The 23,520-nt window shown below is 48.3% G+C and overlaps 1 protein-coding gene across 1 annotated transcript in view; it reads right to left on the bottom strand.

Moving 5' to 3' along the window:
* The window catches only part of myo1eb (myosin IEb), a 100,276-nt gene extending 85,222 nt beyond the window's left edge, over window positions 1-15,054 (bottom strand). The window contains exon 1 of the mRNA XM_059980219.1: window positions 14,865-15,054. Coding sequence (XP_059836202.1) covers window positions 14,865-14,867 — 3 coding nt within the window. The 5' untranslated portion in view covers window positions 14,868-15,054. The remainder of the gene's footprint in view (window positions 1-14,864) is intronic.
* Window positions 15,055-23,520: the final 8,466 nt, after the last annotated feature.

Raw genomic sequence — 23,520 nt, 5'->3', positions numbered from 1 at the left:
ATTGGCAGAGGGTCAAGTAAATTAGAGAGTTAAATGCATGGCTCAAGGATTGGTGCAGGAGAAGTGTGTTTGAATTCATGGGAAATTGGCACCAGTATTGGGAAAGGAGGGAGCTGTTCCAATGGGACGGGTTCCAGCTGAATTGTGATAGGACCTGGATCCTGGTGAAACACATAACTAGGGCTGTGAATGGAGGTTTAAACTAAATAGTAGGGGTGGGTTCAACAGATTGAAGAAGCATGGATAAAGTAAAAGAGAAAAGTGTGGATAAAAATAAAGTAAAAGCAAAAGATTAAAATGAGAAAAGTAAAAGTCCAGTGGAAAAGTGTAAAAGATTACAAGATTTTAAAAGCACATTGAGGGTAAGGGCACGATTTGAATGCCCACAGTATTCTAAACAAGGTCAGTGAACTTGTGGCACAAATCAGTACAAAGGGGTACGATTTAATGGCCATTACAGAGACGTGGTTGCAGGGTGGAGAGGATTGGGAACTAAATATCCAGGGATATCAGATAATACGGAAAGATAGGCAGGAAGGTAAGGGAGGTGAGGTAGCACTCTTAGTAAAGGTGAGATCAGGGCGATAGTGAGAGATGATATAAGATCTAGGAAGCAGAATGTCAACTCCATCTGGGTAGAGGTTAGGAAGAGTAAAGGGGAAAAAAAGTCACTGGTGGGAGTTGTCTATCGGCCGCTGAACAATAATATTACAGTGGCACAGACAATAAACACAGAAATATCTGAGGTATGTAAGAATGGAACAAGTTATCATGAGGGACTTTAACTTGCACAGAGATTGGGTAAATGTTCGAGGCCGTCCTGAGAGGACTTCATAGAATACATCTGTGATGGCTTTCCTGAAAAGCGTGCTACTGACCCTACCATTGAATGTGCAATGAGATGGGTAAAATTAGTGATCTTGTAGTGAGGGATCCTGTTGCAAAGAGTGATCATAGCATGATTGAATTTCTCATACGAATGCAGGGTGAAATAGCTCAATCTAAAAGTAGTGTATTATGCCTAAACAATGGAGACTACAACAGGATGAGGGAGGATTTGGCTAATGTAGACTATGACACAGGCTATATGGTTGAGGAACAGTGAAAGGCTTTCAAAGAGAATTTTCACAGTGCTCAAAAGTATATTCCAGTAAAAAGTGAAGACGGTAATGGTGGGAAGGGCCAGCCTTGGATGACTAGGGAAATTAAAGAAGGCATCAAACTAAAAGCTCGTCATACAAAGTCACCAAGAGTAGAAAGAAACTGGAAGATTGGGAAATCTTTAAAAAATAACTAAGAGCCACTGAGCAAGCAATAAAGAAAGGGAAGATAGATTATGCAAATAAACCAGCTCAAAATATAAAAATGGATAGTAAAAAATTTATCATTATATAAAGCTGAAAGGGTGGTTAAAGTGAACATAGGTCCCTTGGAGGATGAGAAGGGGGAATTGATAGAGGGTAATGTGGAAGCGGCTGAGGCTTTGAATTACTATTTTGCGTTGGTCTTCACAGTGGAGGAGATGTCTAACATGCCAAAGAGAGATGTTATGGATTTGATGAGAGGTGAGGACCTCAATACAATAGCTATCACTAAAGAGGTAGTGCTGAGCAAACTTGCGGGTCTAAAGATAGACAAGTCCCCTGGTCCTGATGGAATGCATCACAGGATACTGAAAGAAATGGCAGTGGTTATAATAGAAGCTTTGGTGATAATTTAACAAAATTCTCTGGATTCTGGGCAGATTCCAGTGGATTGGAAGACAGTGATTGTCACACTGCTGTTCAAAAAAAGGATGTAGGCAAAAGGCAGGTAATTATTGGCTGGTTAGTTTAACATCCGTAGTTGGGAAAATGCTTGAAGCTATCATTAAAAAATAGTGAGGTATCTGGAAAGAAAACGATCCATCAGGCAGATGTAGCATGGATTCAGCAAAGGCAGGTCCTGTTTGACAAACTCACCGAAATTCTTTTGAGGATATAACGAGTACAGTAAATAGAGGGGAACAGAAGGACGTTATTTACTTGGATTTCCAGAAGGCGTTCGATAAGGTGCCGCATAAAAGACTTATCCATAAGGTAAGGATGCATGGAGTTGGGGGTGATGTACTTGCACGGATAGAGGATTGGTTAACTAATAAAAAGCAGAAAGTTGGAATCCATGGGTAATACTCTGGTTGGCAATCAGTGGTGAGCAGTGTGCTGCAGGGGTTGGTACTAGCCCACAACTGTTCACGACATACGTTAACAATCAGGAAGAGGGGACCGAGTGTAGAGTATCTAAGTTTGCTGATGACACTAAATTGAGTGGAAAAGAAAATTGAGTCGAAGATACATAGAATCTACAGAGAGATGTAGATAGGTTAAGTGAATAGACAAGGGTCTGCCAGTTGGAGTACAATGTTGGTAAATGCAAGGTCGTCCACTTTGGAAGAAAAAATGGAAGAGCAAATTATTACTTAAATGGTAAAAAAAATGCAGCACGATGCTGTGCAGATGGACTTGGGAGTGTTCATGCATGAATCACAAAAGGCTGGTTTGCAGGTACAGCAGGCTACCAAGAAGGCAAATGGGATGTTGGCCTTCATTGCTAAAGGGATTGAATTTAAGAGCAGGGAGGTTATGCTGCAACTGTACAGGGTGCTGGTGAGGCCGCGCCTGGAGTACAGTGTGCAGCTCTGGTCTCCTTACTTGAGGAAGGATATACTGGCTTTGGAGGCAGTGCAGAGGAGGTTCACACGGTTGATTCCAAAGATGAGGAGGTGAGATATGAGGCGAGATTGAGCTGCCTGGGACTGAACTCGCCTGGAATTCAAAAGAATGAGGGAAGATCTTATGGAAACAAATAAAATTATCAAAGAGATAGTTAAGATAGAGGCAGGAAAGTTGTTTCCACTGGTAGGTTAGCCTAGAAATAGGGGACATAGCCTCAAGATTCGGGGAGTAGATTTAAGATGGAGATGAGGAGGAGCTGCTTTTTCCAGAGAGTGGGGAATCTGTGGAATTCTCTGCCCAATGAAGCAGTGGAGGCGACCTCAGTAAATATATTTAAGACAAGGTTGGATAGATTTTTACATTGTAGGGGAATCGAGGGTTATGGGGGAAAGGCAGGTAGGTGGAGAGAAGTGCATGGCCAGATCAGCCAAGATCTTTTTGAATGGTGGAGCAGACTCGATGGGCCAAATGGCCAACCCCTGCTCTTACTCCTTACATCCTTAGGAAAGTTAAAGCGAGTGTAGGTTACAGTGGTGCAGTGGTTTCAGCACTGGAGTTTGAGGCCAATGGTCCTGAGTTCAATCAGACCAGGGCCCAACCTGGGCAACAGCAATACACGTGTGGAAGAACGGCCCGGCAATCTAGTGAAGAGAGACTGAAACTGAGGATTCATCACTGGGAAAGCAGTGAAGTCGGGCTCAGATTGATAGGATTCATCACTGGGAAATCAGTGAAGAGGGAGTGAGACTGATAGGGTTCATCACTGGAAACTCAATGAAGAGAGACTGAGGATTCATCACTTGGAAATCGGTGAAGAGGGAGTGAGACTGATAGACTCCATCACTGGAAGCATGCATGGACCCCATGGGCCAGACCACAAGTGCCATTTCAAACTAGGCACGGCAGTGTCTCTACTTTCTGGAAGTTTGCGCAGATTCAGCAAGTCACCTAAAACTTCTACAAACTTCTGTCGGTGCACATTGGAGAGTACCCGGCTGCTTGCCTCACTGCCTGGTATGGAAACTTCCATGCCCAAGAACGGAAAATCCTACAAAAAGTAGTGGCTACTTCCCAGTCCTTCACAGGCAAAGCCCTCCTCACCACTGAGCCCAACTGCAAGGAGCACTGTCAGAAGAAAGCAACATCCTTCATCAAGGTTCCCACCACCCAGGCCTTTCTCCCTTCGAGCTGCTGCCACCAGGAAGGAGGTACAGGAGCCTCAGGTCCCACAACACCAGGTTCAGGAACAATTATTGCCCCTCAACCATCAGGTTCCTGAACCACTGTGGATCACTTCACTCATCACTGCAATGAACTCATTCTACGACTTTCAAGGATTCTGCAACTCCTGGTCTCCTTATCATTTATTCATTGTTACTATCTGTTTAATTTTGTATTTGCACAGTTTGTCTTCTTTTGCAAATTGTCAGCTTATCTTTGTAGTTTTCCATTGAATCTGTGTATTGAATCTCACTGTGACTCAGTGGCCACTGTGGGGAAGGTTGTTCAGAGACGCTCTTCTGCACACCACTGTTGTAACGCATGGTTATTTCAGTTACTGTCGCCTTCCTGTCAGCTCAAACTAGTCTGGCAATTCTCCTCCAACCTGTCCCTCATTAACTTTTGCCCACAAAACTACCCCTGACAGGATCTCTGTGAACTCGAGAGACTGTTGTGCATGAAAACCCCCAGAGATCAGCAGCTTCTGAAACGCTCACACGACCCGTGGTCTTTGATCATTCCATGGTCAGTCACTTGGATCACATTTCCTCTCCATTCTGATGTTTGGTTTGAACAACAAATGGACCTCTTGACCGTGTCTGCATGCTTTTCATGCATTGAGTTGCTGCCACGTGATTGGCTGCTGAGATATTTGTATTAATGAGGTATGTCTAATAAAGTGGCCATGGAGTGTACCTGGAATTCGTCAAGTTCAGGTGAGTTGAATGTTTTGGCCCATATCTAAGCAAGGACGTGCTGGTATTGGAGGGTCTAGACGGGGCTTATGACAATGATCCCAGGAATGGAAGAGTATCAGGTTTATTACCACTGACCTCTGTCAGGAATTTTGCTTTGTGATAGCAGAATAGCTCAATACATAAAAATTACTATAAATCATAAAAATAATATATAAAATAAATAATGCAAAATGAGAGCAAAACTGTGAGGTCGAGTTCATGGGTTGATGGATCGTTCAGAAATCTGATGGCAGATGAGAAGAATCTGCTCCTAAAATGTCGAGTGTGTGTCTGCAGGCTCCTGTCCCTCCTCCCTGATGGTAGCAATGAGATGAGGTGATGTCCTGGATGGTGAGGGTCCTTAATGATGGATGCCTCTTTCCTGAGTCACTGCCTTTTCAAGATATCCTCGCTGCTGGGCAGGCGATAATGGAGCTAACTGAGCTTACAATTTTCTACAGCTTCTTCAGATCCTGTCTATCGACGTCTACGCTGTGAGGTATGGGTTGGCATGTGAGGAGCTCTCGATTGCTCTAGGTCAGTACTCAGTGAAGTTACAAAAAAACCAGGCTTAGATAGAGAGGGTGTGCAGAGGCTTGCATCTAGAACCGGAGGTCACAGCCTCAGAATAGAGGTCCATCCCTTTAGATCAGAGATGAGGAGGGATTTATTTAGCCAGTGGATGGTGAATCTGTGGAATTCATTGCCACAGACGGCTGTGGAGGCCAAGTCATTGGGTATATTCTGATAGGTTCTTGATTAGCCAGGGTGTCAGGCATGACAGGGGGAAGGCAGGGGTTAAAATGGACAATAAATCAGACATGGTAAAGTGGTCTTGATGGGCTTGCTGCAATGTCTGATGGTCTGACAGTGATGTGAATGTGAGTGCACAGGTGAAGCAGGTACCCTGGGCTGAATGGCCTATGTCTAACGGTCTGATTGTGATGTGGGAAAGATGGAGGAGAGGATATCCTGACTCAATGGGCCAAACATCCTGTCTGATGGTCTGAAGCTTCTATCGCTGGTGCAGAATCAAGGGAGAGATTGAAGGGAGGAACAGCAATCATGAGTTATCAGGTCCCAGAATGTCGAATGGCCACAATAAGTGAGCGAGCTGGTCTCCTTCCCACACGTGGCCGATGAGTAACCACCTTCTCTTGCTAACAGACACGAGATTCCACAAATGATTGTGAGGACTGCTGAGGGAATCATCGGGGAGGTGGGGGCCAGGTGTGCTGCATACGCAATGATCCCTCCCATCTGTCCAGTAAGCTCTTTGACCCCCACCACCAGGCAGGAGGTACCACAGCACTTGGACAGTTAGGATGGGAAGCAGTTTCTTCCCCCAGGCTGTGAGACACCGTCACCCCCCAGGCCTCATCATGTATGAAGCACCAGTAGCATTATACTGTTTACTTTCTGACTTGTGTCATAAATACACCTTATTATTTGTGGTAACATTACCTTATGTGTTATGTGTACTGTGTTGTTAACCTTGCTGTTTCGTTTGGTGGTACACATGTGTATGATAAAATGACAATAAACTTGAGAGGTTTGAAATCGTTGAGCAACACACACAAAATGCTGGAGGAACTCGGCAGGCCAGCCCTCTGTGGAGGAGGAAAGGCAGTTGAAGCTTTGGGCCAAGACCTTTCATCGTTTGTGGCCAGGCCTGTTCTGACTGGAGTTTAGAAGACCAAGGGACGGGGGATCCTTCCCCAGCATCTTGCCTGCGTTGCTCAAGATTTCCACGTCTCCAGAACCTTGTGCGCACAAAGTTTCAGGCTCTGTCTGAGCCAGGAGCGGAATATCTGCCACTTGCTGTGTCGTAAACAGCAGGCCCGAGCAGTTGGACGCCTGCCACGGGTAGTGTGCTGCAGTTCTCCTATTTGGCTGTGAGGAAGGGCAGGTACATTCCTGTGTGTGTAGGAGTTCCCCAGTGTGCAGGTCAGGGCAGGAGCATCCCCACAACATAAACCGGAGGTGCTGAAGGCACGTAACGGGGCAGCCAACTGTGAGAGGAGGGAGAGTGACAGGGGGGGGGGGAGAAGGGGAGGAGAGGGTGGAGAGGGAGAGAAAGGGAAGAGAGAGAGTGGGAAAAGGAGTGGGTTGAGAAAGGAGGAGGGAGCGAGGGGGGAGAGATGGAGAGTGAGAGGGAGCACAAATTCCACATCAGCTCGTGCATTTGCCCATATCCCAATAAACCTTTCCAATCCCAGTGAATTTTATGTTACTGTATTCTTATACCTGCTCAACCACTTCTCAGTCCAACTTACCAACCAGCCTCTGAGTGAAAAAGTTCCTGCCCAGGTTCCTATTAAGTCCCTCCCCCTCTCATGTTAAACCTTTGCCCTCCCTCCGGTTCTTGATTCCCAACGCTGTGAAGACTGTACACGTTTACCCTATTGCTGTCCCTCACAATCATTTAGATCAACCCTCAGTCAAATACATGGCAAGGAAGATGCCCTAGCCTGCCCAAATCGCCTGCTTCCTCTTGTTCTGCTGGAATGCATTGTTATAGCGAAATGACGGCATGCAAAACAAAGTTTCGAAAACTCCATTCCTCAGCCTTGTGGCAGTCATGGACAAGGAGTTTTGAGGGGGGTGGGGAAATACCACAACCTGCTCGTCACCCTCACTCACCTAATTCCGTCTGGCTTTCACCCCTGCAGTACTCCTGTTCTCCCGCAAAAGGCTCCTTCCCCCTATCATCCCTCCCTTATCCTCTGATCGCTGAATTCTCTTATCACGGCCCAGTACCTACAGCCTCTCGTGTCTCCATTTAACACTTTCCACCCCTCCACGGCCTTGCTCCTCTCTCACCTGGCAAATGTGGTCTTCAGGAGCAACATCAGCTCAATTCATAAGTTACTTATTCACTCGGTGGCCACTTTAACCACTGGCTCTATGTTCGGTTTAAGCGGAGTGGCCATTGTGTGAGTGGGCCAGTGTTCGAGAGGGAAGCAGAGTGGCCATTGTGTGAGTGGGCCAGTGTTCGAGAGGGAAGCGGAGTGGCCATTGTGTGAGTGGGCCAGTGTTCGAGAGGGAAGCGGATTGGCCATTGTGTGAGTGGGCCAGTGTTCGAGAGGGAAGCAGAGTGGCCATTGTGTGAGTGGGCCAGTGTTCGAGAGGGAAGCAGAGTGGCCATTGTGTGTGTGGGCCAGTTTTCGAGAGGGAAGCGGGGTGGCCATTGTGTGAGTGGGCCAGTGTTCGAGAGGGAAGCGGGGTGGCCACTGTGTGAGTGGGCCAGTGTTCGAGAGGGAAGCGGAGTGGCCATTGTGTGAGTGGGCCAGTGTTCGAGAGGGAAGCGGAGTGGCCATTGTGTGAGTGGGCCAGAGTTCGAGAGGGAAGCAGAGTGGCCATTGTGTGAGTGGGCCAGTGTTCGAGAGGGAAGCGGAGTGGCCACTGTGTGAGTGGGCCAGTGTTCGAGAGGGAAGCGGAGTGGCCATTGTGTGAGTGGGCCAGTGTTCGAGAGGGAAGCAGAGTGGCCATTGTGTGTGTGGGCCAGTGTTCGAGAGGGAAGCGGAGTGGCCATTGTGTGAGTGGGCCAGTGTTCGAGAGGGAAGCGGAGTGGCCATTGTGTGAGTGGGCCAGTGTTCGAGAGGGAAGCGGAGTGGCCATTGTGTGTGTGGGCCAGTGTTCGAGAGGGAAGCGGAGTGGCCACTGTGTGAGTGGGCCAGTGTTCGAGAGGGAAGCGGAGTGGCCATTGTGTGAGTGGGCCAGTGTTCGAGAGGGAAGCGGAGTGGCCACTGTGTGAGTGGGCCAGTGTTCGAGAGGGAAGCGGGGTGGCCATTGTGTGAGTGGGCCAGTGTTCGAGAGGGAAGCGGAGTGGCCACTGTGTGAGTGGGCCAGTGTTCAAGAGGGAAGCAGAGTGGCCATTGTGTGAGTGGGCCAGTGTTCGAGAGGGAAGCGGAGGCTCATTGAGGTGAGACGTAGACCATAGGTAGATTTATTACACATTTAGAGCAGTGGGTTTGCCAAGCAGGATAGTTGGATGTGGAAAGGCAGGGAGACTCCAGTGTTCCTCATAATAACACCATCTACAGCTTCTAACAGACAGTATTAGGAGTTGGAGCTGGAACTGGATGAACTCCGGATCGTTTGGGAGTCTGAGGGATTGTTGGACAGGACATGCAGGAAGATAGTGATACCCAAGGTGCAGGACACAGGTAACTGGGTGACCATCAGGAGGAGGAAAGGAGATAGGCAGCCAGTGCACAGTACCCCAGTGGCCACTCCCCACAACAACAGGTATACCACTTTGAATACTGTTGGGGAAATGACCCTGCAGAGAAACCCACTGTGGCTCTGAGACTCAGAAGGGAAGTGGGGCGAAGAGGTGAGCTGTAGTGATAGGGACTTGTTTGTTTGGGGAACAGAAAGGAGTATCTGTGGACAAGATCAAAATTCCCAAACAGTATGTTGCCTCCTGGGTGCCGGGGTCAAAGATATCACATATTATGTCCACCGCATTCTTAGTGGGAGGGTGAACAGCCAGAGGTAGTGGTCCATGTCGGTACCAAAGTCATGGGTAGGATGGGTGACGAGGTCCTGCAAAGTGAGTTCAGGGAGTTATATGCTAAGATAAAGGACAGGACTTCCAGGATTGTGAGCTCAGGATTGCTACCTGAGCCACGTGCTAGTGAGGCCAGAAGTAGAAAGATCATACAGTTCAACGTGTGGCTAAGGAGATGGTGCAGGAGGGAGGGCTTCATATTTTTGGATCATTTGGCTCTCTCCCAGGGAAGGTGGGACCTGTAGAGAAGAGAGAGTTTGCATCTGAACTGGAAGAGGACTGATGTCCTCGCAGGAAACATTGCTAGTGTTGCTCATATTTTAAACTAGGGTTTAAACTAGAGTTGCAGGGGGTTTGGACCAGAGTGACAGACACTGCAGTAGTTGTGAAGAGAGGTGTTCAGCACACATACAACATCAGGAATCAAAAGGTCAGGCATGGTGGGACAAATGCTTTCAGCTGTGTACATATTGTAGGAAAGGCGGATGAGTTTAGTGCATGGATTAGCAGGTGGAACTGAGGGATATTGGGGCTCTGGTTAAGAAAAAGGAGGAGGTACGAATGAGGTAGTCGAGGAATATTAGAAATGCAAGAGAGTACTTAAGGACGAAATCAGGACTAAAAGAAGTTGCTCTAGCTGACAAGGCGAAGGAGAATCCTATGGGCTTCTGCAGATATGTTAAGAGAGAAAAAAAATTGCATTGGCACAAAGTTGGACCTTTGGAAGATCAGAATGGTAGTCTTAGCCAAAAGAGACAGGGGAGAAAGTTAATTGATCTTTTTTGTCTGCAAACACGAGGAAATCTGCAGATGCTGGAAATGCAAACAACACACACAAAATGCTGGTGAACACAGCAGGCCAGGCAGCATCTGTAGGGAGAAGCACTGTCGACGTTTCCAGCCGAGACCCTGACGAAGGTCTTTTCCCTACAGATACTGCCTGGCCTGCTGTGTTCCACCAACATTTTGTGTGATTTTTTGTCTCTGTATTTACCCAGGAGAAGGACGGAGTCTATAAAAGTGAGGCAAAGCAGCAGAGAGGTCATGGACCCTGTACAGATGACAGAGGAGGAGATGTTCACTGTCTTACGGCAAATTGGGGTGCATAAAGCTCCAGGACCTGACAAGGTGTTCACTTGGACCCGGTAGGAGGCTAGTTCAGAAACTGCAGGGGCATTAGCAGAGATACGTAAAACATCTTTAGCTACGGGTGAGGTGCCAGAGGACTGGAGAATAGCTCTGAGAATAAGCTCGGAAATTATAGGCTGATGAGCCTGACATCAGTAGTGGGTAAGTTATTGGAAAGTATTTTAAAAGACTGGATATATGAGTATTTGGAATAGGGATCGATTAGGGATAGTCATCATGTCTTTGTGCATGGTTGGTCATGTCTAAACAATATTATAAAGGTTTTCAAGGAAGTTAGCAGGAAAGTTGATGAAGGCAAGGCAGCGGATGGTGTCTGTGTGGACTTTATCAAAATCTTTGATAAGGTCTCACATGGAAGATTGGTCAAAAAGGTTTAGTTGCTTGGCATTCAGGAAGAGGTAGTATATTGGATTAGACACTGGCTTTGCGGGAGAAGCTGGAAAGTGGTAGCAGAGGATTGCTTCTTTGACTGCGGCCTGTGACTATTGGAGTGCCGCAAGGATTGGTGCCGAGTCCGTTGTTGCTTGTCATCTATATCAATGGTCTGGATGAATATGTGGTAAACTGGCTCAGCAAATTTGCAGATGAAACCAGGATTGGTGGAGTAGCGGAGAGCGAGGAAGACCACCAAAGCTTGCTGTGGGATCTGGACCAGCGGGAAAAATGGGCTGAAAAATGTCGGATGAAATTTAATGCGGACGGACAAGTGTGAGGTGTTGCTCTTTGGGAAGACCAACCAGGGTAGGACTTACACGGTGAGCAGTAGGGCACTGAGGAGTGTGGTAGAACAGAGGGATCTGTCCTTGAAAGTGGTGTCAGAAGTAGATAAGGTTATAAAGAAAGCTGTGGCATGTTGGCCTTTATAAATCAATACTTTGAGATCAGGAATTGGGGTGTTAGCTTGAAATTCTATAAGATGCTGGTGAGTCCTAATTTGGAGTATTGTGTGCAGTTTTGGTCACCTACCTACAGGATTGAAAAAGTGCAGAGAAAATTTACAAGGGTGCTGCTGGAACTTGAGGACCTGAGTTATAAGGAAAGATTTGATAGAGGTAAGCAAAATTATGAGGTGTATAGATAGCGTAAATGCAACCAAGATTTTTTTTCCACTGAAGTTGGATGATACTGTAGCTGGAGGTCATGGGTAAAGGGTGAAAGGTGAAATGGTAAAGGGGAACAAGAGGGGCAATGAGTTTGGAATGATCAGGGTGTAGAATGAGCTACATCACAAGTGGTGGGTATGGGTTCAAAGTGAACACTTAAGAGAAATTTGGATAGGTACATGGATGGGAGGGGGTCAAAGGGCCACGGTCCTGGTGCAGGTTGATGGGACTAAGCAGATTAATGAGTTTGCATGGATTAGATGGGCCAAAGGGTCTTTTTGGTGCTGTAGTGTTCCGCGACTCTATGAGATGAGCAGTTTTTGAGATACTCCAACCAACCCATCCGGCACCAAAAATTTTCCGACTGCTAAAGTCACTTCATTGATATGATTTCCCCATTCTGATGCTTGATCTGAACAACAACTGAACCTCTTGACCATGTGGGCATATTGTTATCTATTGAGTTGCTGCCACATGATTGGCTAATTAGATATTAGCTTTAATGAGCAGGTGTACCTCATAAAGTGGTCACTGAGTGTGCATCTCCTTTGGTTAATTATTATCACCTACTGTGGTACAGTGACAATCTTTGTTTTGCATGCCAGATCACTTCATTCCAACAGTCCGCTGAGGCAGTGCAAGGGGAAGAGTGGTGAGTGCAGGCTGAAAATAAGGTGCAAGGGTGGTCACCCATCTCATGTACTGTTCCAGTTTGTCTTGCATACTGCTCAGACAGATCTGAATACACAGTGCAGAGAGCTAGAACAAGGCAAAACAATAGCAATGCAGAATAAAAGCCACCAAAAAAGTACAGTGCAGGGAAACAATAAATTGCAAATTCACAACGAGGTACATTGTGAAGCCCAGAGTCCATTTTACACGTGAGAGGTTCATTCAAGAGTCTGAGAACTGTGGGATAGGAGTTGTCCTTGAGCCGGGTGGTATGTGCTTTCAGACCCAATGGGAAGGAGGAGATGAGAGAATGCTGGCTGCTTTACTGGTGCCCTCCCCACCATGCAGGACTTCTTCAAAAGGAGACTCCTTTAGCTCTACCGTTCTGAGGCTCAACAACAGGTAGCCGGAACTGCCCAGTGCATCACTGGCACCAGCCCGCCCACCACCATAGACAGATACACTCTACAGAAAGGTGCCAGTAACCCACCCGCCCTGCTCGTGGACTGTCTGCCCCTCTCCAATCAGGGAGGAGGCTACGGAGCATCCACACCAGGAGCAGCAGACTTCCCCCAAGCTGTAGGACTGACCCACCACCACTTTAGGATTTCCTGTCAGTCAGCTCCTGTGCCTAGTGTCACTTTATGTACACTCAATGTTATCTACTGTGTTTATTGTGTTCTTTATCTGACAGTGAATTGTTTTGTGTTGTAGCAGGTCCAGAGTAACAATTATTATGCTTGTGTACTGGAAACGAAATTAAACAATCTTGAATCTTCAATCTCAAGAAGGCAGTATCCATCACTGAGGACTCTTACTCTCTGGGACACACCCTCTTTTCATTACTACCATCGGGGAGGGGGAACAGACGCCTGAAGACACTCACTCTACCTTTTAGGAACAGCTGCTTTCCCTCTGCCATCAGATTTCCATGAATTCTACCTCTTTTGCACTATTTACTAATTTTTTTATAGACACACATGAGAAACGTCATGCTCGTGTCACAGAAAATAACCTGATTCTGACCACACCGGTTTCCCCAGCTGCTCTGGTTTCCTCCCACATGTGGAGTCTGTTATAGACCTGGCCAGCCCCATCGTGGGCACAACCCTGCATGCCACCAAGGGCCACTGCCTCACAAAGTCGACATTCACCATCCAGGATGTGGCCTCATCTCATTACCACAGTTGGGTACAGGGGCATGAAGACACACACAAAACAGATCAGAAACACTTCCTTACACTGTATTCCATCTGCCATTTCTTTGTCCATTCTCCCACGTCCTTCTGCCTCCTCATTGCAATCTTCCCCTCCACCTATCCACCTGCGGCATTACAGGAAAGGTATTGGCATGGATAGAGGAATGGCTGACAGGCAGGAGGCAGTGAGTGGGAATAAAGGGGGCCTTTTCTAGTTTGCTGCCAGTGACTAGTGCTGTTCCTCAGGGGTCAGTATTGCGACCACTACTTTGCACATTGTTTGTCAATGATTTGGATAATGGAATTGATGACTTTATGGCAAAGTTTGCAGATGATACGATGATAGGTGGAGGGGTAGGTGGTGCTGAGGAAGCAATGCCATTGCAGCAGGACTTAAACAAATTGGAAGAATGGGCAGGAAAAGTGGCAGATGGAATAGAGTTGGGAAATGTATGATAATGCATTTTGGTAAAAGGAACAATAGTGCAGACTATCTAAATGGGGAGAAGGTTCAAACATCAGAGGTGCAGAGGGCTGAGGAGTCCTCGTACAAGGCTCCCAGAAGGTTAATTTACAGGTTGAGTCTGCAGTAAAGAAGGCAAATGCAATGTTAGCATTTATTAAAAGGAGATAATGCTGAGACTTTATAAGACACAAGTCAGTCTGCACTAGGAGTATTGTCAACAGTTTTGGGCCCATATCTCAGAGAGGATGTGTTGTCATGGGAGAGAGCCCAGAGGAGCATGAGGATGATTCAGGAATGAAGGGGTGTTTGGCAGCTTTGGGCCTGTACTCACTGGAATTTAGGAGAATGTGGGGGGATCTCATTGAAACCAATCGAATATTGCAAGAAGTAGATAGGGTGGATGTGGAGAGAATGTTCCCTATAGTAGAGGTATCCAGACCTTTTAGAACAGAGTTTAGGAGGAAATCTTTTGATAGTGGTAAATCTGTGGAATGCTCTATTATAGACTGAGGTGGGGGCCAACTCCGTGGGTATATTTAAAGCAGAAGTTGGTCGTTTCCTGATTGGTCAGGGCATCAAAGGATTTGGCAAGAAGGGAGATGTATGGGTTGAGTGGGATCGGGGATCAGCCATGATGGAATGGGAGTGCAGAATCAATGGGCTGAATGGCCTAATCCTGCTCCTATGTTTTCTGGCCTTTCGGCCGCACAAGCCTCCTCGTTATGATCTTGCACTTTATTGTTTACCTGAACTTATTTTTGCGACAATAATCAACCATTTCCAGCACCAACTGCTTTCAATCTCACACACACTCAGAGGCGACCTGCAAAGCCAGTGACACAATCGATCCTTTTCCCCGGAGGCACAAGCAGAAGCAACTCCCGGGTAACTCAGTAACCTCGCCTGCGCGGAAGAATTGACCAAGGGCTAACAGTCACACTTCTTAAAAAATAAAACACACGCCAGAAAAATCGTCTTCAACTTTCCGACCAAAGTTATAAAGAAACTTCTGCTTAAAAGATTTCTCTCTCGGCCGCTCCCAAAACCCTGCAGCAAAGATCGGGTTTGGAATAGGTTCGTAACTTACCATCTTGCAGCAATTCAGAAAACTGGGTCAACCTTCACCTTCCTGGGTTTCGTCCAGTGGCCTTTGGCAAGAGAAAGGTCTTAAAACTGCGGCGGTGTCGTCTCCCCGTCTCGGGCCATAGATCACCCGCTTGATGGCCAGTCACAGGCAATCCTTCCCCCGCCGTGCTGCCTCAGGAACTGGTTACCGCCGACTCAGGTACGGGCAGGTAGGCGCACAGCGAACCCATTCAAGAATTCTGGGTATGTCGAGGTGTGTCCGACGGGGCGGGAGCCGGGCACACTGTTCATCTCCGCGGTTAGACCCAATCCAGCCATCCCCCCCGAGAAGGAAGAGTGGCTACAGAGGGGGAAGGAGAGAGTGTGGCTGGAGAGAGTGTGGCTGGAGAGAGAGAGAGGGGAGGGTGGGGGAGAGAGAGAGAGGGGAGGGTGGGGGAGAGAGAGAGAGAGGGGAGGGTGGGGGAGAGAGAGAGGGGAGGGTGGGGGAGAGAGAGGGTGGGGGAGAGAGGGGAGGGTGGGGGAGAGAGAGGGGAGGGTGGGGGAGAGAGAGGGGAGGGTGGGGGAGAGAGAGGGGAGGGTGGGGGAGAGAGAGAGGGGAGGGGGGAGAGAGAGAGGGGAGGGTGGGGGGGAGAGAGAGGGGAGGGTGGGGGAGAGAGAGGGGGTGGGAGAGAGAGGGAGGGGGTGGGTGGGAGAGAGAGAGGGAGGGTGGGAGAGAGAGGGAGGGGGTGGGAGAGAGGGGGTGGGGGAGAGAGGGGGGTAGGGGAGGGGGTGGGAGAGAGAGGGAGGGGGTGGGTGGGAGAGAGAGGGGGTGGGAGAGAGAGGGGGGTTGGGGAGAGAGGGGGTGGGAGAGACAGGGAGGGGGAGGGTGGGAGAGAGGGAGGGGGAGGGTGGGAGAGAGAGGGAGGGGGTGGGTGGGAGAGAGAGGGAGGGGAGGCTGGGGGAGAGGGGAAGTGGGGAGGTAGGTGGAGGGGTGGGGGAGAGAGGGGAGGCTGGGGGAGAGGGGAAGTGGGGAGGTAGGTGGGGAGGGTGGGGCAGAGGGGGGAGAGGGATCGGGGAGGGTGGAGGGGTAGAGGGGGCTAGGGAGGGGGAGAGAGGGGAAAGAGAAGGGTGGGAGCAGGGGGGAGAGGGCAGTGAAATGGAGGGAGAGTGAAGTGAGTTGAGAAGGTGAGAGGGGGCTGGGGGGAGGCAGAGAGTGGTCTGAGAAGTTGAGAAGAGGGGTAGTGAGGTGGAGCAAGAAAGGAGAGGGAGGGGAAGAGAGGGTGAGAGGAGGAAAAGGGGGGAGAGGGGATGAGAGAGTGAGGGGGTGAGTTGGAGCAGGGGAGTGGAGAAGGAGGGAGGGGAGAGGATGGAGTGGGGGAGAGGGGAGAGGGGAGGGGAGTTGGGGTGAGTTGGAGAAGGGGAGGGTTGGGGAAAGGAGAGTGAGGGGAGGGGAGGGCAATGAATGTGGAGGGGGAATTGGGAATCGGGAGAAGGAAATGGGAAGGGATTGAGCGATGAGGGCTGGAGGGAGTGAGGGGTAGTGAACGAGATATGATGGGATGGGGAGGGAGTGAATGATGTGGGGAAGAGTGAGGGACAAGGCGGGAATAAGTGACAAGGGGGTGTGAGGGATGAGTGGGGAGTGAGGGTCGAGGGTGTAGGATATGTGGCGGTTTGATTGACCAGGATGGGATAGAGTGAGGAATTGAGGAACACCAGCTCCTTCCCTCACCCTCCCATGTCCCTGTCCCTAAATCCTAAACTAACCTGCAATATCCCTAAAGCCATCACTACCTCTCTGGACTCTGTGAAGAAATAACCATCCTTGTTCTGTTACCCCTTCTCCAGTGAGGAGTTGGGGACTGTTAAAGAAGGTTGCTGGATGTCTGGATCATGCTGTTAGGGGTAGTGGCAGAGGCTGCTGCACTACAGATGCTTTAGAGGCTTTCATGAATGTACAGAGAATGGAGGGATTTGGCTGACTTATGATCCCTTTCAACCCTGTTCTCATGCCTTCTCCTTTGATGTCCTTACTAATCAAGACCCTACAAACCTCCACTCTAAATGACTTGTCCTCCACAGCCATCTGTGGCGACAAATTCCACAGATGCACTACTCTCTATTCTCAGGCTGTGCCCTCTGGTCCAAGAATCCCCCACTACTGGAAACATCCACTCTGTCCAGAACTTTCACAACGGAAAGTATTAGATTAGTTAATAATAAAAATAAACTTCCTTTATCATCTGTATGAAAGGTGCTCTGATGAAGGCTGGAGGGAGTGAGGGGTAGTGAATGAGATATGATGGGATGTGTTTAATTATTTGGTGGTCTATGGAGCCCAATTTCTGCATGTTACACCCACTACACCATATTCTCTTCTTGCCTGGTTCAATGACTAGTTCACTTCCATTATGTGCCCTCACATTCAACTGTAAGATGACTCTAGATGTAGAACCGGGCATTGCACCTTCGGGTCAGTTTTATAGGTGTTGGTTTGAAGATCTCTGACTTCTCATCTCCTTTGATTCAACCCTTGGTGCCAACTTTCTACACAGCTACCTCCTGCCTCACGTTGCCAGACCTTAAGCCCAATAGTTACAGGATCGGCTGGTTGAGTGGTGTCGTCACTCAACATTAGGAAGACCAAGGAATTGATTGTGGAATTCAGGAAGGGGAAGTCGAGGGAACACATGCCTGTCCTCATCAAGGAATCAGAGGTGTGTGGGGAGAGCATTTTCAAGTCCCGGGTGTCAATATCCCCAAAGACCTATCCTGGGTCCAACACATTGAAGCAATTATGAAAAAGGCAAGGCAGTGGCTATGCTTGATTAGGAATTTGAGAAGATTTGGTATGTCACCAAATTTCTGCAGATATACCACGGAGAGCATTCTGAATGATATGGAGGGGGCGACTGCACAGGATCACAAAAAGCTGCAGAGGTTGCAGTCTCAGCCATCTCCATCACGGGCGCTAGCTTGGACATCTTCAAAAGGTGATGCCTCAGGAAGGCAGCATCCACCATTAAGGACCCTCGCCATCCAAAACTACCATCAGGGAGGAGGTACATGAGCCTGAAGGCAGACATTCAATGTTTCAGGAACAGCTTCTTCCCCTCTGACATCAGATTTTTGAACAGTACCTCACTACTGTTCTTTCATTTTGCAATACTTATTTATTTTCTTATATTTCATATTGTAACACCTGGTAATTTTTTTGTATTGCATTGTACTGCTGCTACAAAACAAGTTTCTCAATATATGCCAGTGATAATAATTCTGATATTCGGGCCAACCACCACCCTCTGTAAAAATATCCACTCCTCAGGTCTTCTTCCCTCTCCCCTTAAACATATCCCCTCTGATTTCAGATTCTCCACCCTTGGAACAAGACTGACTCTCTACACCCCTCGTTTGATAAACCTCTTTATGTTCATCCCCCAGCTTCTCACGTTCCAGTGAAAATAAGCCCATTTTAATCACCCTCTCCTATAACTACTATCACGAATCTCTTCTACGCTTTCTCAATTGTTACCACTTCATTCCTGGCCGTAATTGCAGTCTGACCAATGTTTCAAACGTCGGCAACCCCGTTCCAATTTGGTACTCGGTGTTCTAAACCTAGAGCAACACAAACAAAATGCTGCTGGAACCCAGCAGGTCAGACAGAATCCATGGAAATGAATGAACAGTCGACATTTGGGGATAAGACCCTTCTTCAGGGCTGGAAAGGAAAAGGGAAGATGCCAGATCAGGGAGGTGGACAAGTTGGAAGGTGATAGGTGAAGCCAGGTGGGTGGGGAAAGGGGGATGAAGTGAGAGGGTGGAGGTGATAGGTGGTAAAGGTAAAGGGCGAGAGAAGAAGGAATCGGACAGGAGTGTGGACCAGAGGAGAAAGGGAAGGAGGAGAGGCATGACTTGCCCTGTCGTATCCACTGTCGAAGCCGGTGATTTGCAGTTTGGAGATTATTCGGGTGTGGCAGCACTCTGGGAGGGTTCTGGGAGGTAGAGGCAACGTGAATGAACCTCGTGGCAAGAAGACTGCGGGGGGGGGGGGCGTGAGGCAATGTTCGACTCCATTTTGCTAATTAAAATGACAAGGGAGATTGAAACAACGAGGCAAATGAAAAAGGTGAGCATTGACTGACTGCCTTTTGATTCCTGGTGGGATCGCTCTGTGGCCGGAGAGGGGAGACTGCCTTTTGATTCCTGGTGGGATCGCTCTGTGGCCGGAGAGGGGAGACTGCCTTTTGATTCCTGGTGGGATCGCTCTGTGGCCGGAGAGGGGAGACTGCCTTTTGATTCCTGGTGGGATCGCTCTGTGGCCGGAGAGGGGAGACTGCCTTTTGATTCCTGGTGGGATCGCTCTGTGGCCGGAGAGGGGAGACTGCCTTTTGATTCCTGGTGGGATCGCTCTGTGGCCGGAGAGGGGAGACTGCCTTTTGATTCCTGGTGGGATCGCTCTGTGGCCGGAGAGGGGAGACTGCCTTTTGATTCCTGGTGGGATCGCTCTGTGGCCGGAGAGGGGAGACTGCCTTTTGATTCCTGGTGGGATCGCTCTGTGGCCGGAGAGGGGAGACTGTCTTTTGATTCCTGGTGGGATCGCTCTGTGGCCGGAGAGGGGAGACTGCCTTTTGATTCCTGGTGGGATCGCTCTGTGGCCGGAGAGGGGAGACTGCCTTTTGATTCCTGGTGGGATTGATCTGTGGCCGGAGAGGGGAGACTGTCTTTTGATCCCTGGTGGGATCGCTCTGTTGCCAGAGAGGGGAGACTGTCTTTTGATCCCTGGTGGGATCGCTCTGTTGCCGGAGAGGGGAGACTGTCTTTTGATTCCTGGTGGGATCGCTCTGCTGCTGAAGAGGGGAGAGGCAGTTGCTGTGACAAGATATTGTTATCCAGGTTTTCTGTGTTTTGGATATGGGCTTGTACGAAGGACTTTTTTCAGTCTTATAGAATTTTATATTGCGTTTCTCGCTGATGTTTCTCGGTTTTGTTTGTTTGTACCGGGGGAATGGGGGTCAATGTGTTTGTTTGTTTTTGTGCAGGCAAGGGGGATTTGGAGGTTGACGACCACGCTTTTCTTTCTTGGTTTCATGGCTATCTAGAGAAGAATTTCAGAGTTGAATATTTTGCTAATAAATGAACCTTCGAAGCTTCCATCGCAAGGTCTGTCTGTCCACCAACAGCCCCTGCCATTCACTCTGCCTGACCATCTGGAATCTGACCTCTCAAACTGCATTACTTCACACCTTGTTGGGATTAAATTCCATCAGTCTCCGCTCCACCCCATTTTCCAACTGAACTCTGACCCGCTGTATCTTTAAACACCCTTCTTTATTATCTACAACTATCAGTTTTTGCGTCACTGATGCACCATCAATAACTCACTCTGAGACGTGAAGGCGAGATATTGGCTTTTATTGACTGGCAGAAGGAACAAGCAGTGAGTGACCACCATACTACATCCTGGAGACTGAGAGGCCGGGCTCAGGCCTTGATCGCCTTTATACAGGGGTCTGTGGGAGGAGCCACAGGAGCAGTCAGCCGGGGGGGGGGGGGGGAGGCGTGTCCAGACAGGTATATGTAGTTCACCACATTCACTTGCAAATTTACATTCTCAGAGTCATAAGCACATACCTTTTCATACAGAAACAGCCCTTTAACCCAGCCAGCCCATGCTGAACTGTTTCTCTGGCTGGTCCTATTGAATTTGCACCTGGGCCAAACACATTCGTACTCCTATCTATGTACTTATCAAGAGCAACACATTCAAAATACTGGAGGAACTCCACAGGACAGGCAGCATCTGTGGAAATGAACAAACCATTGATATTTCAGGCAGACACTTCAGAAATGGAAAGGAAGGGGGAGGTTGCCAGAATAAAAGGTGGGGGAGGGGAAGGTGATAAGTGAAGCCAGGTGAGAGGAAAGAATCTGATAGGAGACGGGAGAAAGGGACCAAGGAGATGATAGGCAGGTGAGAAGTGGTAAGAGGCCAGAGTGAAGGGGGCGGGTAAAACTTTTTAACCAGAAGGAGAAATCGATGTTCATACCATCAGGTTGGAGGCTACCCAGACAGAATGAAAGGTTTTGTTCCTTCACCATGAAGGTTGCCTCATTGTGGAACAAGATGAGGCCATGGACTGACATGTTGGAATGGAAATGAGAATCAGAATTAAACTGCCCCCAGTAATGTACTTACCTAAAGTTATTTTAACAGTTGCAGATTAACCCTGCATCCACCTCTTCTGCTGGCAGCTCGTTCCACACTTGCACAACCCTCTGAGTAAAGAAGATCCCTCTCAAGTTCCTCTTTCACTCTAAATGTGGAGTTCAAGTCTCATCCAGCTTCAGTGGAAAAAGACTGCTTGCATTTACCCTCTCTATACCCCTTTGTATACCTCTATCAAACCTCCCTTCATTCCTCTGTCCCCCAGGGAATCCTGGCAACATCCTTGTAAACTGGCTCTGCACTCTTTCAATCTTATTAATATCTTTTCTGGAGGTAGGTAACCAGACCTGAACACAATACATCGGGGTTAGGGTTATTAACGGTGGCGCTGGAAGCCAAGGGACTTCCAAAAGGTTCTCTTGCAGGTCGAGTCAGTGGTAAGGAAGTTAAGTGCAATGTTAGCATTCATTTTGAGAGGAGCTGACTATAAGTGAAGATGTAGTGCTGAGACAGGCCACACTTGGAGCATTGTGAGCAGCTTTGGGCCCCTTACCTGATAAGAGGTGTGCTGGCATTGGAGAGGATCCAGAGAAGCTTCACGAGAATTATTCCAGGAATGAAAGTGTTATTGAATGGGGAGTGTTTGATGGCTCTGGGTCTGGTGTTTAGGTGAATGGGGGGGGGGGATCTCATTGAAACCTATCAAATATTAAAAAAGGCTTAGAAAGAATGGATGTGGAGAGGATGCTTCCTATATTGGATGAATCTAGGACCAGAGACCACGGCCTCAAAATAGAGGGATGTTCATTCAGAAAAGAGATGAGAGGGTAGTGAATCTGTGTAATTCACTGCCACAAATGACTGTGGAGACAAGTCATTAAGTATACTTAAAGCAGAGGTTGATAGGTTCTTGATTAGTCAGGACAGCAAAGGATACAGGGAGAAGGAAGCAGAATGGGGTTGAGAGGGATAATGAATCGGCCACGATGGGATGGCAGATTAGACTCAGTGGGCTGTGTCTTATGGGGTAAGGTGAAATATTTAAGGAGAACATGGAGTTGCTCACTCACTGACAGGTACACATTTACTCAGAGTGTGGAACAAGCCGCCAGCAGAAGTGGTGGATGTGGGTTTGACATTCAAGAGAAGGTTGGATAAGTACATGGATGGGAGGGGTATGGAGGGGGCTGTGGTCCAGCTGTGGGTTGTTGGGACAACTTGGTGGTAGTGTTCTGTGACTCTCACACCTTCCACCACAGTGAGCTGACCGCTGTTCCAATCGATCCACGTGGCATGAGAGGGGATGCAGCCAGACACCCTTGCTGCAGACAGTCGTTAGAGACATATTCATCCATCAATATTCTACACACATACACTTCAGCAGTACATCATTGGCACATCGCTCCTCACCCTCGGTTCTATCTACAGGAGGCACTGCCTCACGAAGGCAACATCCATTGTCAGGGTTCCCGACACACAACTACCACCAGAAGCCAGAAGTCCCACTCCATCAGGTTCAGGAGCAGTAATTTCCTTTTAACCATTTGGTTCTAGACCAACTGGCCCACTCTAATCACTACCTCAGCTCAGTGACACAGAGACCAGTTTGCCTTTTAAAAAAAATCTATTTGTATTTTCTTGTAACAATTGTGTATATTTTAGGTTTTCTCCCTGCAGTGAATGTTGTATATCTGAAACTATGTGCCCGTGGTATTGCCGCAGACAAGTTTCTCATTACACCTGTGTGTATGTGTGCATCTGACAATAAACTCACCATTGACATCCGTCAAACTGAGAGTTTGTCAAATAATTTGCATCGTTTAATGCCTTTAGCTCCTTTGTTACCTCCAGACCTGACAACTCCAATGTATTGCTGCCCCAAAACGCTCATTAGCATCTTTATCAACCTCACACTGTTCCAGACTCTGGTGTCCAAGTTGTCAGTGGACCCTCCACGCAACCACAAGCCTCCATAGCTCACAGCCTCTGGCTAACACGAGCCTGAAATGTAAAATACTCCATCGTTCCTTTCAAAATCTCCAATCTTCACTTTTCCTCATCTCCATCACCTCCTCTGCCTCCCTTCCTCATCTCTGTGATCTCCTCTGCTCCACTTTTACCCATCTCTGTGATCTCCTCTGCTCCACTTTTACCCATCTCTGTGATCTCCTCTGCTCCACTTTTACCCATCTCCAGGACCCTCTTCAATATCCACAGGACCTCCTATAACCTCTTTCCCTATCCCAAGGGCCTCCTCTGCCCCCTTTCTCCATCTCCATGATCTCCTCTGCCCCCACCATCTTACTGATCTCCAGGAACTCTTCTGACCCCTTCACCATCTCCAGGACTTCCTTCAACATCCCTAGGACCTCCTCTGCCCCCTTGCCCATCCCCAGGACCTCCCTCTGCCCCTTCCCCCTATAATATTGCTCTAACCTCCATTATCTTTGTAACCATGCCCCAGTTCTGACGGCTGTCCTGTCTCTACTCCCTTCCATCTCTGCAACCC

The sequence above is a fragment of the Hypanus sabinus genome, chromosome 9 (genome assembly GCF_030144855.1).
Source record: "Hypanus sabinus isolate sHypSab1 chromosome 9, sHypSab1.hap1, whole genome shotgun sequence".
Taxonomy (NCBI): domain Eukaryota; kingdom Metazoa; phylum Chordata; class Chondrichthyes; order Myliobatiformes; family Dasyatidae; genus Hypanus; species Hypanus sabinus.
Note: the sequence above shows the minus strand (reverse complement) of the source record. Positions and strands in the feature narration are given on the sequence as shown.